Here is a 19,698-nt window from a genome sequence, read left to right as displayed (position 1 = left end):
CAACAGTGCGTGAAGTTAGCGCCATTTCACCAGGTGCCAACACGACACCCACACACAGGAGATAAATCTTATATTGTAGTTTTATCTTCTGTTCCCCGTAACTCTACTTCTTGACTTATTTTGTTCTTTTTCCTCGTTTTCTTCCTGCTTTATCTCCCCATCTTTCTCATCTTAGTGGGTGGTGATACTCATATTACGCACCTAGTTTGAATTTCATGGGAAGAGAGGAATTAGTGGTACTTACAAAGCAGCTTCCTCTTGGATTGGAAACGCAGGCTTCGCAGCTTCCTCGCCCAGCTTTTCAAGAGCGTGTTCTGGAACACTGCTGGGTCACAAGGTCATGCTAGGATAACATGCTGGGATGGAGAGAAAGAAGAAGAGTTTCGAGGGGAGAAAATTTAAAAGTTAATTGAAGGAAACAACTTGGTCACTGAATTCCCTTTCAGTCTTTGGTCATTTGTTGGGGGAACTGTAGGTTTCCCTTAGCAGATCACCTCACGACTTCCAAATGAGACAAATCTGAGAATAGAGAGCAAATCCCTGGCAGGTAACTGGGGAGAGGGGGTAGGGTATGCAGAGGGGGCTGCCCTCACTCCCATCCTTGGGCATTTTAATTCTGAAATATCCTTGGCAGCTGAAACCACTGTGAGGCTCAGTCCTGGGCTAATATCAGCTCTGTTATGGGCGTGCAGAATCTCCTCCTCACTGGTTCTGTTTTACTGGCTGTTTCTTTGGCCCGACTCTGTCCACACACACACAGAGGCACACAGTCAGAGAACAGTCCAGGCAACTCTTGTGCCCTTTATGGATTGTCCTTAAGTAACAAATATGTGACATGGGTCTCTCTTATTTTTAAAAGAAGCTTGAATGTTTTCTCTGTTGAATCACTCTTTATCAGAGGTGACTTAACAGCCAAAATAGTTTATTTAAGATGTTACCTTTGAGCAAGATGAGAGCCCATAAAGAACTAGCATGGCCTTAGAAAGCAACTGGAAATAGATTCAAACCTCCCTGAACTCAGGCACCAGCTCCATCCAGTCATCTGGTCAACCTGTGTTTCCTGGCTGCCTTGGTGCATTAGCAAATGTTGAGATTGCTGGTATTCACTTTTTGCACATTCCATCCTGGCTTTTCTCAACAGAATTTTTTTCCTTCTTTTTTTTTTTGAGGTTTAGAAAATTAGAGATAAACTTTTCTATATTTTTCAGCACTTTGTGCTCCTCCAAAGAATAACATGGTTAAATCATGTATGACCTTAACATTCGTCAAAATTAGTCTAAATCAGCTTGCTGACTGCATGCCAATCTCCAAAGCGAAATCTGGAAAATAAGCGACTTATTGTTTTATGCTTAGTGATGTTGTGGTATCTGTCCCGACATGTTAAGGGCCATAGATCGAGGTCTGCGGTTCCACCAGGGTCATAAATGCAACTCCAGCTGCAAACACATGTTCCCCTGGCATGACGGACGTGCAGGACTGACCGCGGTTTTGTCTTTTCGCAGGCTATGGCTTTGTAGACTTTGACAGTCCGGCCGCGGCACAGAAGGCGGTAGCGTCTCTCAAGGCTAATGGCGTGCAGGCCCAGATGGCCAAGGTAAGAGTGGTGTTGAGATCCTGATTTTTTTTTCTTCTGCGATCATATATCTTTTCCATTGCTGTGAGCTGAGTTAGGGTGGAGTTTAAGACAATTTGGATTATATTTACTTGTTAGGGAAAATAGGAAACCCCATAATAGACTTGGCCTGGAAGAATCTGGCTGGTTTATTTCATTGATTTGTTGCGTATATCTATTAATACGCTCTTTTATTATGGTAAACCCATTAGCGATTTAAGGGTATCTGTGAAGCTCTGTGTTACCCCAGACAAGAGGAGTGTGTGTATGTGTGTGTGTGTATGTGGGGCGTTTACCAGCAACCAGTTTAGAAGTAGTTCAGTTCTCAGCAAGATGTCCTTGATAAACTGCGTGCTGAAAAATCGCTCATGCTGATGCTGGAGAGAGCCAGTCACTAAATGATGAGGCGGCCTGATCTGTGCAGGGAAGTGGCTTTAATCAAAGTTGTCTGTATTGCTGGAATTTCATTTTGGCCTTTACAAATAGAGTTCTCGTAGATGCCAATTTCCTAGATACTACGAATTTTCAATATGCTTTTGTTGTTTTGTGAGACAAGTAGACTGGGACTTCCTACCTGAAATTATGATGCGTTTTTATATTGAAGAACGTAAATAAAATGACATAATGGTTTTGTATCCTGATTGCAGTGGTAATTACAAGAATCTATACATATGATAAAATTAGATGGAACTGAAACATATTGTAAGTATGATGTCAACTTCCTGGTGTACGTTCCTTACAATCCTGAAATGATGTAGGAAGGATACAGCCTTTGGGGAAACCCAGTGGAGGCTACATGGGGTCTCTCTATACTACCTTCCTATAAGTCCATGACTATTGCCAAATAAAAAGGTTTTTAAAAAATCAGTTATAACCTATGAGTGCTTGGTACGTGTTCGTTTTTAAAACAATGGTCATTATGGAATTATTCACACGCAGCTTAGACTTTTTGACTTTTATTAGTGAATTTGTTGATTTCTGAAGTCTCAAAAGCTAGATGGAAAAGCCAGTCGATCTGGAAATCCAGATTTAATGCATTTAGACCATATTCATGTATAGCCTTACTCTTTGCCATTCCCACCAAGGGCTGAGTGATACTGACTTACGCTGTCAAGTTGGGGTCATTTGGATTTTATTATCATTGCTAAAATCCTCTGACGACATTTTCCAGTGTCAACACTGGAAGACTAGAGGTGGGGTATTTGGTTTCCTTCATTTTCATTTGTTGTCCAGCAAGCTGATAGCACCCACCCCTGTTCACCTTCTGTTCTGGGTCACTTCCCCTATAGATTACTTTGGTGGACATGGCCCTTTATGACCCATTCATTGTTTTTTCAAGGTGGGAGAAATTGGAACTCGAAATCTCTCAGCTGTGTACCGTATTTCTCATCATGATTGTGCCTGGAAGTTTTGAATTTGGTCATGAACTAAGATTGATGAAGTTAATACTTGTAGTTAATAAGAGAGTCACATACATGCCTTGGGTTAAAGGTTGCTTGTCAAAAAGAGTCAAGTCACTTGGCAGCTGAAGTAGAGGCGTCTTATACCCAGCAAACACATGGTAAAATACAGCCGTTGGGTTGATGCAAAATACGAGCCTTGAATTTTGACTGGAAGGCAGTACCTATTGATAAGAAAATGATTATAAAAAGGCTTAAGGAAAAACCTTGTTATTGGAATATCTTTGATCTGCTCTGCCGATAAACTATGAAATTTTGGAAATGGCTAGATTGTGGCAGTTTAGGAATAATGACTGCAGTCTGTATAACCTCCATTCTTTCAAATATTCCCAGTATATATATATATATATATATATATATATATGTGTGTGTGTGTGTGTATGTGTATATATGTGTATGTATATGTGTGTGTGTATATATACACACATAATACATATATATATATATATGTATATATAGTGTTACTTGTTGGATAAAAACCATCTTGCACAACAGGAAAAGAAAGTAGTCATTGATGTTATAACTACGGAGCAGCCATTGTGAATATTTTCCCCTGTTTCTGAGCATTCTGGTTCTCAAGGAATCCCTGCATGTCTCCGTCTCCCTCACCCTCTCTTACACACACACATACACACTCACACACACACACACACACCCCAGTCACAGTCATCTCACCCAGACAGGAAGCCATCAAAGGGAAAGTATTTTAAAGAGCTTCTAAAAAATGATGAATCATGGTCCGCATTTTGACCCTTGTCTGTGACCGAGGTACACATTAAGAGGCTTCCAGCCGGGACGTTTAAGGGCACTTACTTTATTTCTGGAGTTGCTTAAAGATCTCTACCTTATCAGTGATGCTGTATGTGAAGGGGACTCTTGTTCCCCGTTCCCTCACAGATTTTGAATCTGAATCCCAGAGCTGTAGCTCCTCATCTGCCTACTGGAAGACTTTCAGCAGTAAATGACTCTGTAATCTAACTACCCAGAAGCAAATAAATAGCCTCCCTTTGACAATGAAACGGAACAAACCTGACCACCTGTATTAGCAGATTTCTCACTGAGCGACTGGATTTCATGGCCTTTTTTTTGCCTTTGTCCTGGTGATAACTATTATTTATTACCATATAAACCTGCAGTCTGCAGGGTGCGAGAAACTTGCACTGTATTTTTTGCTATTTACACATCCCCTGAATGGCAGCCTGCATCCTTGTTCTCATCAATATCCTACTATGCGGGCTGCGATGCAACATTTTAGTGACCCCAGGATTTTGAAGCAAAAATGCTACAAAATAACCAAGGTTCCCACTAGCCACCTGGAGCCAACATGAACCTCTCTGAGCGAATCGCTTTATTTAGCTAATGTATTCCAATGTGTGCATATGAAAAATTCAACTGTTGTGTCATCTAAGAGGAATTAAACAGTAAGTCATCCAGTAAGCAGTAATTGATTAATAATGTATGACCGTTAACACAGACTAACATCTTCCGTATACTTGCTGTTCTGCCAAAAACGGTTTTTAGGGATCAAAGGATATCTTTCTTTTAGGAGAGCAGATTTAAAATATTTTATTAATACATAGCGGTTAAGAGCACTGGTGTGGAGGTAGATAAACTTGACCTTGAATCCTGGCTCTGATACCACCTGGCTGTGTGACCTTGGCTAGGTTATTTAAATATCGCTGAAATTCTCCAATAATAATACTTAGATTATAGGACTGCTGTGATAATTAACTAAAAAAAAAAGGAATTTAGCATAGTGCTTAGATGATAGTAAATTCAATAGATGTTACTTACTCAATGAAGATTGCTATGAATTAAATTCAGATTTATTACTAAACTTTCTATAAAGCCTGGTGTATGCCTTAAGTGTTAAATTTAAAAAAAAAAAAAACAGTTTCTTGAGAAACACAATAGAGATTCAGTCAACAAACGTTTTTATTGCTTCCTAAGGGCCAGGCAACTGTGCTAGGTGTTGGAGAATCGAAATTGAATAAAACTTCTTTCTTATTCTGAATTTTTAGCATGTAGTTTATCCCTCAGGACTGTCACGGCTCTAGATTAGGAATATTGATGGCTGCTGTTCTTGCCAGCTTCAGGGTGTTTAGAAAAAAGTCACTGGCCAATTATTATTAACATCATTTTCACTGCTCTGCTTCCACCATGTCTAGCAGGCTGTCTGGTGTCCAGGGGTCACTACAGGGGTGGTGTCTGCTGGTAAACCAGCCCCACAAGACGCTTCTCAAAGGCTATCCTGTAGGAAGGAGAAAGGCATTGTTCAAGGGAAATTTCAGCAGGTGATGGGAAGATGTTGCTTCCTGTGACTGGGCGGAAGTCAATCAGTGCATGTTACAAGGGCAAGTGCTTTCTTGGGATTCTATTATCCCAAGAATAGTGTCCATGTGGGGTTTGCTTTTTTTATTTGTTTTGTTTTGCGACAAGATTAAAGGATCAGAGAAGCCTGTGAGAGCATCATTTTGTCTACATCACAAAATGGTCCGAGGAGTATAAGAGCTGTAGCCTGGCAGTTAGGTGGGAGTCTCTTTCACTCTCCTAGGTCACATTTATGTTGAGTACTTAATACGTGCCAAGACTGCTCTGCAGTCTGAAGACATAGCATTGAACCAAACTCACCAATTTATAAAGATCATACTCTACTGTTTTAAGGCAGAAAATAAGCAAAGAGATGTATCAGGCAGTAAGTGGCTCAAAGACAATTAAAACTGGTTAGGGATACTAAATAAATAGGAGGTGAGGATGGTGATTGAAGGTGGGGCCAGGATGCATTTCAGATAGAATGGTCAGAGGAAGTCTTTCCCATGAGGTGACACTTGAACAGAGATCAAAAAGAAACAAGGGTCCCATTTGTTTATTTTTGCTTGGGAACTATATTCAATACTTTGTAGTAACCTGGAATGGACAAGAATATGAAAAGGAATATATGTATGTATATGGATGGCTGGAATGAACCATGATGCTGGACACCAGAAATTGACACATTGTAACTGACTATACGTCAATCAAAAAAATACTGAAAAAAGGAAACGAGGGAAGTAAACATACTGTATTTCAGAGATTGTTATGAGCAATGTCTATATTGATTTCATTAAAGAAGCTCTCCCAGGATGCAGAAGAACAAAATTACCAGATCATAAAAAAGATGAGCGAGGATATGATGGACACAGAGACCAGAGTGGAGATTCAGCACAATGACTGGTATGCCTTCCAGAAGAAGCGAGGGTGGCTGAGACCAAAGCGATAACCAGATATGTAAATGGAAGTCATCTTTCCAGAGCTGATGCGCCCTCCTTTCAGGGAGATTAAAGGAATTGACCAAATTCCAAGCAAAATGAAAAGACGTGATATCTACAGATGTTTGGGGATTATTCAAGTAGTTAAAATAAAAAAAATACAAACATCCATGCAAGGGGGAAAAAAGCTTAGTTAATTAAACAGGAAACAAAAATTAGCTCTTTTTGTATATTTACTATAGGGTTAAAAATCAGAAGGCAACGGAGTAAAGAAGACTGGTTGTTGAAGGTGAGACCCTAAAATCACATACTCGGCCTTCTGGATGAAGCCACAGAAAGGCTATGAAGTTGAAGTTCAAAAGGCTGACCTCCATACATGTTATTAATGTATATTATACAACATACCTAGTGATTACCTCACTTAGTAAATATACTTAAATTCAAATTTGATAAACTAGAAAAGACACGGGCAGACAAGTCACCGATGAAGAAAGACACATGGCCGATGACGTTATAAATAATCATAAATATCACTAGTAACAAGAGAAATGTAAACCATAAACAAGATGCCCTTCTTTTACTATTAAATTTGCAACGATTAAAACAAATAAAAGTATAAGATTTGAGCAAAGTTACTGATTATTGAAATGCAAATGGGTTTGACTTTTCCAGAAATTACTTTGTTGAATTTTACTTACTCATTTCTGTCTAGAAATCCAGCTTTTAAAAAGAAAAATCCAACATACAGAACAAAGCCTACTGTAGCATTAATTTTCAGTGCGAAAAATCTGAATGGTATCAAATAGCCAAGAGTATCCTGGTAGACACAGTCCTTGTAGAAAAGTCGTTTGACAGGAGATGGCAAATCTAGAAAATGCATCTACTAAAGTGGTATTATTGTAGCATATTAAATCTTAAGAGAAACACACTCTGAGTTCTAAGGAAACCCCTAAATGCTAAGTAGAAGCTTCCTGCTGATTCGTTCTGCTCCAAACTGCTCTCACCCTAACCAGCCGAGGTTCCCAAATTTTAATGGTTTCACCAGCAGAATTACACTCATACCCTGTTAGCTTTCCTTTTTTAACACGTTTCCCTTTGCTTGAAACTTCTGCTGCTTTCTCAGATGGATCTGACCAAAAAACTACAGATAGAGAGTGTTATTATATTTAGATGGGGAAATGGTCCATGGATTAATGTCTGAAATGTGCAGTCTTGGCAATCAAGGCTCACCTCAGCATTTGCTGGGACACAGGAAACCAGCTAATGGCTGATAATGTCCAGGAAATTAGTAACTCGTGCATATGGTAAGCGCTCTGTTCCCAGCCAAATGATTTGTTTAACTGATGGCTGGAGTTCTCACAGGGCCTGTTAGTGCAGTGGAATAGTTGGGCTTTATTAACAGGACTGTGTGTTAGTCCTTGTTTTTCCCTGACTGAGGAATTTCACCGTAACATACAACGCAATGGGAACGTGTTCACCCAGACGGTCAAGTTGTTAAAGGCGCCAACAGTCTTTACTCCAAAAGGAATTTTTTTCTTTATTGAGTTATAGTCAGTTTACAATGTTGTTTCAATTTCTGGTGCACAGCACAATGCTTCGGTCATACATGAATATACATATATTCATTTCCATATTCTTTTTCACCGTGAGCCACTACAAGATATTGAATATATTTCCCTGTGCTATACAGTATAAACTTGTTTATCTATTTTAGATATACCAGCTAGTATCTGCAAATCTCACACTCCCAGTTTATCCCTTCCCACCCACCTCCCTCCTGGCAACCACAAGTCTGTATTCTATGTCTGCGAGTCTGTTTCTGTCTTACATATAAGTTCATTTGTCTTTTTATTTTTTTAATTCCACATATGAGTGATATCATACGGTATTTTTCTTTCTCTTTCTGGCTTTAATTTTCACTTAGAATGACATTCTCCAGGACCATCCATGTTGCTGCAAATAGCATTATGTTATCATTTTTATGGCTGAGTAGTATTCCATTGTGTAAATATACTACAGCTTCTTTATCCAGTCAACTGTTGATGGACATTTAAGTTGTCTTCCATGTCTTGGCTATTGTAAATAGTGCTGCTATGAACATTGGGGTGCAGGTGCCTTTTTCAATTAAGGTTCCCTCTGGGTATATATGCCCCCAAAGGACCTTTTTATTTTAACACTCTTATCATCATAGTTTTCTTATAACACGGTTCTCTTAATCAGTTAAAAATTCTGTAAAAGTAATCAGTACTGTCTTTTAGGTATGAGAGAGATAAAATCAGACATCACTTGTCTGAATGTCCTCTTCCTGTCTGTTAATTTTGTCAGTGATGGGGCCGATTGGTTACGATCCATGGTTTGCCTTCATTGATTTCCTATAGAGCATCAGGCCAGCTTTGCACTGTGTATTTTCATGTACATAGTGTTTCATTTACTCTCCACACCCTTCCCCTCCTACTCCCGTTCCATAGTTTTCCTATCGCCTTCAAGTCAAAATTCAAGGGTCAGCTCCTTAGGGAGATCTTAAGGTTATCGCAGTCTGTGTCACGCCCCTCTTTTTATATGTTCTTGTAGAGCCTTCTTCAGTTTCATAGACTCAATGTTCAGAATTTGTAATTTAAATTTTATAAGGGAGACAATTGGATACTGTCCCTCTCCCGCTCCAGAGTATAAAATCCATGGTTGCAAAGACCATACCGATTCCTCCTGCCAAAGCGTACCTTCTGAAGCAAGCACAGCCCCTGTCTGGCAGGTAGCAGGTGGTAGGAAACATCTGTTGGATGAAAGAAATCTGTATGTCAGTTGTTCTTGCCCCAGTTTCCCAAGCGAAGAAATTAAAGCTCAAAAATTCAACCTAACCAAGGGCAGACCTGGATCCTATCTGATGTCTGACTTCGAAACCATTACCATCCTGGGGGTTTTTGACTTGGGTAAAAAGAGGAAAGCATGGCAAAGGGTATCTTTCTTTTTCTATCAAAACCCAACTCTACTAAATATTCACCATTTCTCCTGTATAGTCCTGAGCCCTGATTCTCTACCAGAGGTATCATTTTCCCCGCACTGGGACCATTTGGCAATGTCTGAAGCTGTTTCCAGTTATCATGTCGAGGGTGGAGGGAGGGTGCTGCTCGCACCTGCTGGGGTCCTAGGGTGCCTGAAGGGGTCCCTCCACTCAATGTTGGCCACTTAAGCCAGTTCCCTTCTTTCTTTCTTCCTTTCTTCACTGACTCTCTCAATATATCTGCGTAGAGTGCCTAGTATGTGGAAAACCGATGGTGAATAAAACACGGTTCCAGTGAGAGTAAACTTACAGCCTGTAGGGAGGTGCCAATAAGGAAATAGGTAATTAGTATATATGGTAAACAGTTATCCTAGAGGTACAAAGGCCAGATAGTAGAGACAATGTATTTCATCTGAGACGCTCTGGAATGCTGTCTTGGAGAAACGAGCATCTAAGCTAACATCTGAAGGATGCTTTGGAGCTGTAGTTCCTACCTGCAATTTCTAGAAACAGTTTTGGTTGTCTCAGCTGTAGCAAGGGCTGGTCACTAGTATCTGCAGGGTAGCTCTAGGTTAGGATGCTGTGGAACATCCTACGATGGCCAGAATGTTACCCCCGCCCCCACACACAGCAAGGAATTACTTGGTCCAAAATACCGATAAGGCTGAGGCTGAGAAACCCCATTTTAGAATATAACACCAGCTCATTGTGCTGTCATCACTGTATTTTTAAAATCCAACTTAATTTTGTGGTCCTCAGTCATTATTTTTCTAAATTTGTCATTGGCAATAAAATAATACATATCCATTTATCAATCATCTATGATGTTTCATTCTTGCAAGTGACAAGAAGCTATGTGATTACTCAATGGAAACTAATTAAAATTTTGATATCTTTAGTGACATGTTATACTTAATAATGATTTATCATGCCGCCTTCCTTTTGAATCTCTGTCACAGTCCAGTTGTAAGCCTCTAGAACACTTCTGTTTTCAGTCTAGTCCTGTGACCACACTCTCCTTGAGGCCACAGCCCACATCGGAGTCAGTCTTTCAGATTCCCCTTAGGGCTCTGTGCATGGCGGGCTGTCAGGTTTTCACTGGCCAGCTCCAAGCAAGTAAATTCTCTTGGAGAGGCTGAGCAATTCATTCTGCTGAAAAGTAGAAATCAGTTGATTAAAATACTCCTTAGACCACAGTACCTGCAAATAGGCCCAGAGGATAAAATTTTGATCACTGAAAATTCTTCCAATTAGAATTCAGAAACCATGTGTGATTAAGCTCCTTCTGGATAATTGTCTACGGATGTTAGAATTTTTTTTTTCAGAAGATGCCTCTGATTCTTTATTTTTTTAGATCCATCTCGGTTGTTGGAGATCATTAGTTTGCTAGGAGGCCCCTAGAAGAGTTGAAATTTAATTTACCTACCAGCATATCTCTTTAAAAGGGATAGAAAATGATGGTAAATTAAAATTTAGGTGTTTTCCGATATCTTTTGGCATATCAACAATGCAGACATACTCTCCCAAAATAAGGCAAGAATAAACCTTATAAGGAGTTTATTTCCTTTTTACTTCCATGTGGATAACTTGATTCTGAGTTCTTTTCCCTGTCTACGTGCTACTTTCCCATGGCTGGTTTTTATAACTTACATTGAAGATTATGATTCTATTTCTCCTCTAAATATTTTTAGTGTAATATTTATATTCTGCTTATATTTTCGTAAATTGTTTATCCTCCTTTACTCTTCCTTCTTTGAAATGCAATCTGGGGAAAACACATTGTGGATTAAGTGGAGCAGCTGTGCAAATTGCACATTTTCAAGATGAAGAAAAAGAACCCGAAAAGGACGACGAATGTTTGATTGTTGGTGACGTTGACCTGACCGTAAAAGGGTCAGCGCACCAGCATGAGGATGCAGGGCAAGTTTCAGTACAGGCAAGCCCTCCTCTCTAGGCTGCTGTACATTTCCCTCTACGGAATAAAATTGTGGAATTTTATAGGCATGCCTTTGAGCGTTCCAGAACTCTAAGTGAAGTCAATTCGTCAGAGCTCTGTGTTGCTGTTCACCCTGATGAGTCTGGATTGTAGGGTGAGTTGGGGGATCATCTCTGGGCCTCGTGTACTTCATGACCCTCGCAGAGGAGGAAATGGGGTTAAGATTGGATGCAGATGACGACAAGGTTTAGCCAATAAGGAAGTGGAAGTGAGGGATGTTGAAGTGAGGGATGATGTCACGTTGCTTCCCAAGTTGAGGAACTAGTGAAAATAAGACATGATGGACATCCTTGATCTCAGCAGTTCAAATTCTGCAAAGGGGAAAAATAGTGCGGCTTTCTCCTCCCTTTCCCGTATATTCTCCCTAATTGAGTTTTGAGTGGACATAATGCAGGACGTCTTGTGCAAGCCCCAGTGATGTATGTGCTTTCACACGAATGCTGCTCACATGCTCATTGCCCTTCCAGAGGTTTGGTAATGACTGCCTAGGAGCTGGTCTGCTCCAGCAATTTAGATGTGTTATTATATGATCTTCTTTCTGTTTGCCTCTCTTTTTGGCTTTGTTAAGATACGAAGTAAGGCAGGTTTTGTTTTTGGTGCTTGGTAATGTGCAGGTGTCTCAGGAGTCAAGATACTAGCTTTGGCGAAACTCACCATTTTTAAAGTAAGTAGGAATTGTGCCGAGTCATGTGTCAGTACTATGAGGTTGTGAATTACCTGTCTCTGATTGATATCTTTGCTTTGTATAATGCTAAATTAGATCACAGGCGACTGTGTTTTCTCTCTCAGTTTTTGTTCAACACATTCTCAGTGATGCTATTTCACTCCTTTCGGGTGACTGTGTAATTGATGGTTAAAGACTGTATTGTTGGGACCCGACTCACAGTGTGGCATGTGCCAGTGTGCATAGATCAGGACTTGGCTTGCAGGCTCATAGACATTCTGGCCAGGGCATTTTCACTCCGAAGAGTTTTGTTCTCAAGCGTGTTTCAGTGTGTTTAACTTCCTTTGATCATCAATCTAAGTCTAACTGGAGCCCGGAGTTTTCAATAACACATAGATCTTATATCAGAGCTAGAGTTGGAGATGCTTTGCTCATATCATAAGAATCCATCCTCAGACTCTCAGAGTACAAAGCATCTATGAGAAGCTGCTACATGTAATTTCTTACAATAACTAGGGCTGATTTTATGAGCAGAGCCGTGACTGTATTGTATGTATGCAATCTAAGATCACAACGAGGCATAAATGGACATGAGACTGTTTCTGAATTTCTCTGAACCAATCCTTTTCTTCTTGTTTATTTATTCTTCCATCTTCTAGAGCTCTCTTGCAGACGAATGTTGCTAATGCCAATGTTTAATCAAAACACGGGCGAAAACATTCTATCCATCAATGTACTATTTCTTCCTTAAATTGGGGAAAAAAAACTTCACTATATCAACGTAGGGCAGAATTCTGAACATGAAACACAACCTTTCCATACTATGCAATCCAAGCAGTAAATAAATCATACAAGATAAAATCAATTTTAAAAATCTGAAAGAGAAAAAAAAATCACATTTTTTTCACAGCTTGACTCAACATAAATATTCTATTAAAGTCTGTGTGCTGAGATGTGTTGAAAAATGCCAATTATCCTTTATGGGATTCTGGAATTGCAGCATTGGATACATTTCCAAGACACTGTTAATTTAACCTGTCAATTTATTACAGGTTTTTGAGATATTTATGAGTACAAGATGTAAATGGTGAACCATTAAATTTTTAATTTAATTTAATTTCCAGTCCCCTTTTATTTGCTATACAATTGGCAAAAAGGACTATCTATTTTTAGTTTTCTGAATTTTGAAGTTTTTCCCAAACACCTTTTAGTAAAGAAATAAAGAAAATTTAAGCCTTTCCATTTTTACTTCACTTTCAGAAAATTCATATCTTACCCTTGTATTTTTCACATCATTCTATGCCTGAAGTTACCAATCACATTATATTAGAACTGAAAATTATTTAAAAAATTATTAATAGCTTTAAATATCATACTCATCAATTTTAGTTTAATATTTATTTACAATCTTCACCCCTTGCTTCTGGTTTTATGGGAAAGATAAACTTTGTTGAAAAAAATGTGCATATACGCATCTCATGTATTTTTCACCTTTATTTTAGAATTTTTTAAAACATACACAAAAGCAGAGACAATAGTATAATCATATACTATAAGGAAATTTAACTTGTTGATCACTTAATTTTAACATTTCTCCTGCTGTCAGTCCTGTTTCATCCAAACTCTTTTTCAGTTTCCTCACATCCCAGACGTCATAACACATTCTCTCTAAATATTTCACCATTTATCTCTGCCAGTTGAGGATTTGCATAGCCCCATGAAACCACCTCCTGCCCCAGATTGAGGTATTTTTTTAAAAGTTGTTGTAATTTTTGTGGAAATATTTTAATAAGTTTGATAGAGCACCCTCAGTTAAAATCGAATTTAAATCTTCTTAGTGAAATGGTTGAGAATTACTTGGAAAAAAATGACTTAAAACGAAGTGTGTCACATACCATTACGCATTTGTCAAAACCCATAGAAGCTACACCACCAAGAGTGAACCCTGATGTAAACTATGGACTTTGGTTGATAATAATGTGCCCGTGTTGGTTCCCCGATTGTACCAAATATGCCTCACTGATGAGGGATGTGTGGGTGGGCAGGGCTACGTGGGAACTCTGTATTTTCTGCTCAATTCTGCTGTAAACCTGAAACTGTTCTAAAAAAATTGAAGTCTATCAAAAAAAAACCTAAGTGCAATAACACTAACGGAATATTATAGGATGCATTTCGTCTTAACATTCTTAGCTTCATTGTTTCAGAGTCATATGCTGTTTTCTGTCAAGACTATACGGTTTTGCAGAAAACTGCCCGGGTTAATCCCCTTGGGTCGGGTGTTTGGTTCTGCTGGGCTGCTGTTTGGATGACAAGGATGTATTTTTTCACTTCCATGCATCACCCACCTAAGTTTTTGATACACAATTAAACCGCAGGAAGCTGCTGAGGCTAGGAGAATGTCGTCAAGGCCAGGAGAGTTGAACACGCTCACCCAAAATATGTAGGGAGGGCTCTTCTTCAGAATAGCAGAGAGGCAAGAGGTCCAGACAGGGCCTGAATCAGCGCAGAGATTCAGTGTGCTTAATGCTGTGTTCCCCGTGTGTGCTGGTCCCTGCTTGGTGTTCCTTGCTTGGGTTGGGGAGAAGGTTAGAAGACAGCCAGGAGTCTTTTCTGACGCTTCTCTGATAGAATGCTTGGGTTATGTGTTTTTAACATGTTTCATGCCTACTCTTTACATGCGGTGTTCACGGTAGCGTTGGTATCAGCGGATCCCTTGCATCTCAAAGAACTCTGTATGTCTCAGGACCCGTTGTTTTTATGTCAGACCTGCTGTGGATGGATGCCTCTGAAAAATATAATAAAAGTGGATCCAGAAAGATGAACTAAAAGAAAGCAGAGACATATAAAATACATACTTCATCTTATTATTACTATTGGTTTTAACCTACTTCAAACTAGTCTGTCAAATTGCTGTCCGTTTTCCAAACCTTGCTCTGCATTTTTGTTCCTTATCTCTTCTGAGACAGGCAGCAAACATTTTGTGTTGTGTTGTCCAGCCCGCACTGGATTGTGTCCTGTAAGCAGAGGTGATGGTCATAACCTTGAACTGCCAGTTTGGCATCGTCCCTGACCAGTAAGCCCAGACCCCAACCAAAGATCGGGAGAGCAGTCCTGGATGCCCCCTTACCTGTGCCAGGTTTTTGCTGGGCGGCGAGATGATTCTAGGGGTCCTGGAAGAGGAGTCAGGGTAACCAGTGGGTCTGGGAGAAACTTGTCAGGAATGGGGTGGAATGGTTCGTTAAGAAACTGTGTTCCAAATGTCCTGGCAGGATTCCAACATGTTAACAACCAGTGTAAGCAAACACACCCCACACCAGTGCCTATCAGTACCTTCATCAGATTGAGATGATAGTAAATATGTGTTGAGTTAATGGGTGACTGAGTGAATGAGGTTTGTAAAAAGGGACACGTCTCCTTTAAACTTTGTACCAGTGGTAACTCTGACACCCAAGTAAGATGTGTGTTTGTCAATGTCAGGACACGAAGGGCTTTCTTTCTAATTCAATGTAACAGGACCTAAACATAGAAAAGGGGACGTGGATCATTGGGGAACCCGTGTCCATGTGCACGTTTGCTTTGAACTCCCGTGGACCTCTTCTCTTTACCTGACCTCCTCCTCTCTGCATGTTTGCAGCTATAACAATTTGGTTTTTTTCTCATAAGCAGAAATTTTCACTTAAAAAAAAATCAGATTGACTTGGAATCCAGGCTGGGTCTAAAAGAAGTTCTTTGTAAAACTTTATAAGTATTTTCTAGGTGATTTTCTTTATTTTCTTCATCTGAGGACAACCACCAAGGTGGATATGGAATATTAACTGATGAAGGTGGGTACAAAATCCATGTGGACCTTGTCATTCATACATGAACTGTCTGGACTAAAAATGACAGATCAATGTGCAAAAATCAGCTAGCGGACAGAGACGAAATTAGAGAAGACTGGATGCCCACGAGAAATAGACAGTGTACAGCAGTCACCAAAATCTGTCATGTTCCTTCTCAAGTCTGGGCTTATGCGTAAGATCTGCTCTTACCACCCACCCTTACCCTCCTCAGTGGAGTCATGCAAAACCGTTTTTCAGATCTCTGTGCAGGTGACACTTCTTTCAGGACCACTTTGAGGGACAGTGCCCCCGCCCCCGTTCAGTTATGCATCCCTTCCTCCAGTCTTCCCAGCCTCCTCCTGTAATTAACTATCCTGTCAAATGATGAAAACATTTGCCATTGACTCTTTACTTCTGATCTCTCCGTAGTATTAGCCCCACGTCTGGCATATAAGGGCTCAAGAAATATGTGCTGACTCATAAAATCAATGAGAGGTTGTCGATCTATTAATGAGCATTCAGAAACCAAACAGCCTGATTTTAATTTCCTGGAAACCACTGCCTCCCGTCCCCACTCGTGCTGAGCACAGCTGTGAACAGAATGCGGCATCCTACTCTGGAAGGAGAATTTACACATTCCGGTGGGATTCTATGCATATAGTTTTTAAACCTTTCAAGAACTAATGTTTCTATGCACCTGTTTTCTGCCCTACATCCCTGACTTTTCTGCCTTTCTTTTGGGAAAAAAAAAAGATTCCATTCTTCTTCTTTTGTCTGTTTAATGGGATTTGTCAAGTCTTGGGTGCGGACATGTTTTGTTTCCTGAGTAATGAGATGCTTCCGTCTGCGAGAGGGCATCTTGTCCTGTCCCATGTGAGACCTGCCAAGCCAAACGTGCACTGGAACACCAAACATGATGCCTTGTGTGTTTGTCGGCTGTGTGATCTCTTTCTGAAAGCCAAACGCAGCACAATGACACATTTTACTGGTTGTGAACTTTACCTTCTGTTAATGTGATTGAAGCAACTGGAAATGGAAATTGCCAGGGTGATTCACAAGAAGCCCTGTGAAACTGGTGACAGCCCAGGTAGTAAAAACCAGTTTAGAAGGCACATTCCTCAAACCTGAGTTTTATTTGGTAAAACACCCTGGTGCCTGACCTCTCCCAAAACAAACCAAAAAGGAGTCGTTTAGAGGTCCCTGGCTGAGATTATAAACAGCAGCCTGATCAGATCCGGCTGTGTTCTGCTCACAGTCTGTGACAGAATGCATAAGCGCACCGAGCAGACAGCTAAATGACTGGCTATTTCGATGAGGTAGATGTGTATTTTATGAAACTGCATACTCTACAAAGCAGTAAAAAGCCAATCTTACGTGCTGGAAGGACCTATCGGTATTGAGTAAATCAGAATCTTCACGAGTTTGTCATTCAAGTTAATCTTTCAAGGCTGGAGCTAAAGAGCTCTCATCTCTTCGGCAGCTTTAAATTTCAGGGTGGAAAGCCAGAGGGGTTCCACGTGCTGTGTATCAAAGCATATTTTTAGGGAGTGCATTTTCTATGTAAAAAATTGACATTTCTTCTGTTATGAAATACAAAAATGCCCTCATTCCTCACCCATCCCCCGAGGGGCTCCCTTTGTATACCCGCAGACACTTCCTGTGTGTGTCCAAACACAGGCGTGGCCTCTTCCTTCCCCAGTGTCTACACCAGAGAGTCAGGATAACTCAGGGGTTTTGAGTGCAAGGTCTTGCTCCTGGGCCTCACCTACCAGCTGTGTGACCTTGAACGTGTCACTGACCCTCTCTTCTCAGTTTCCCCATTTCCTCCCTTGTAATTTTAGGATGATTCTAATACCTGTGTGATAGCGTTGCTATGAGGATTAACTGCTACTGTAAGTTTAGAAGAATGGCTGCCGTATTAACAAAGCATTCAAATGTATTGATTATTTCTGTTACTATTATGAATAGTAACATAACATCTATTTAAATGAAAGAATGAGAAGGAGCATATATGTATGTAAACAGATGTTCGCATATGTTTCTGTATTGATACATTGTGTTCCCGTAGACACCTGTCAGCATGTATCCAGGACACATTGTCATGTTAGCATATGTACAGGTTTGTTTATAGTCACTGTATAGAATTCTATTTTGTGGATATACCATAATCAATTCATGAGTCATTCTAGTGATGGATATTTAGATTTATTCCAATCTTGTGCTATGACAACATTGTCATAGCATCTTTATTTGTATATGATCATGTTCTTATAAAACTTTAGCCGTAGGATAAATAAATGGAAGTGGGTCCAAGGGCATATACATTTAAAATATGCGGTGTCAATGACAGATACACTATAAAATTTTGCCAAGTCTTTCTTCTACCAACAGTATGAGGAAGTGGGCATGTAGGAGGGAAGGGTGTAGCTCTAGCGATAGAGAGAATGGTTAGCATGCGTGAGGTCCTGGGTTCGATTCCCAGTACCTCCTCTGAAAATAAAGAAAGAAGTAAACCTCATGACCTCCCCTCTCCAAAATAAATAAATAAATAAACTCGATTATCTTAAAAAAAAATCAGGGGAAGTTGGCATGTGAGGGAGATGTTTTGAAGACTCTTTATTTAGGACCTAACATTAAATTTAAAAAAAAAAAAGAAGCAGCTTGTGAAAAAGACACAAGAAAGAAGCAGCTACACTGGAGTTGACGAAATTTATTTCCGTGATAGCATAGGATTGCTTTTGCTTCTTTGAGTCATATATCATAGACCAGGGCTGAAGTGAAGAATCACCATCCCAAATACAACTTCACTGAAATCCAGAAGGAACATGGTGAACGTTTCCAGTCTTACTCTTTTAAGGCTGTATAGTAAGTGATCAGGTTAGTTGTATAGTGTGTGTGTTGTAATTAACAGGGAAATTGACTCGAGTCAGTTTCCTGTCCTCCCCTAACCCACCTTATGGGCACCGAGGCCCCCTCGGTGGCTGTGTGAGCTGGACAGGACACCGTGCTCCGTAGCTCCCTGTGCAAGACTGACACTCTATTGTCTCCATCGTGAAACTCTTCACAAGTTTTGCACAAGGAGTCCTTGGTGTTTGTTTTGCACTGGGCCTCGCAAATGATACAGCCAGTCATGGTTAGCCAACACTAAGTTCCCTGTTAATGAGGCTGGCTCGGTTGAAACACAGTCAGCACATTTGTTTGTCTGTTGGGAAATGCCTCATGGCTGTGCTCAGACCTTATTTCTCAGAAGATGCGCAAATTAAGGTCAAACAGGATATCGGTAAAGGTGTAGCAGCCAAATGCTTGATACAGAGCTCAGAGAAAACAATTATGAATGAGACTTCGATACAGATCCGTTTCAAAGGGATCCTATTTCCTGCACAATCAAAAAGTCTTACATTTATATAAACCAATATCCTGTGAGACTGTGGTAGGATATCGCTAGACACAGACAAAATTCTTCTTCCATGGCAAGTGTTAGGTCAAATGGGAGGGTGCTCATTTTGTGCTGAAGACGTATGCTTTACTGATCGAGGTGTCCCAATTTAACAAGGAAACTGAAGCTCAGGAAAGTTAGTGCTTCTGTTCAGTGACACTGACATGGGAAACCCATCCTGAACTTGAACTGAGTCCATGTTGCCGTCTTATCCTCCCCCGGTCCAGACTTTCCTTCCACGTTTTCATAAATGGTTCTAACCGGAAGCCATTGCCACTGTAATACTCTGTGATTGGGTTCCCCTACCTGGTATTGAAATCAAAGGCAGTTAAATATGGGTTTTCCAACCAGCTGTGGAAGAGGAGGGCTGCTCCCATCCTGGGATGAGACCGCTTGGCTGCAAGCCTGTGACCTTCTTCTGTGACCTTGAGAGCCTCTCGGGGTAAGGGCTTGCCTTGCTTCA

The 19,698-nt window shown here is 40.3% G+C and overlaps 1 protein-coding gene across 14 annotated transcripts in view; it reads left to right on the top strand.

The window, feature by feature from the left end:
* RBMS3 (RNA binding motif single stranded interacting protein 3) overlaps window positions 1-19,698 on the top strand; it is a 629,715-nt gene that overhangs the window by 267,078 nt on the left and 342,939 nt on the right. For all 14 annotated transcript variants that reach the window (XM_032459382.1, XM_032459381.1, XM_032459376.1 and 11 more), the window contains one exon: window positions 1,503-1,594. In XM_032459382.1, the coding sequence (XP_032315273.1) occupies window positions 1,503-1,594 (92 nt within the window). The remainder of the gene's footprint in view (window positions 1-1,502; window positions 1,595-19,698) is intronic.

Source organism: Camelus ferus, chromosome 17 (genome assembly GCF_009834535.1).
Source record: "Camelus ferus isolate YT-003-E chromosome 17, BCGSAC_Cfer_1.0, whole genome shotgun sequence".
Classification (NCBI taxonomy): Eukaryota; Metazoa; Chordata; class Mammalia; order Artiodactyla; family Camelidae; genus Camelus; species Camelus ferus.
This window is presented reverse-complemented; position numbering and strand designations above follow the sequence as displayed.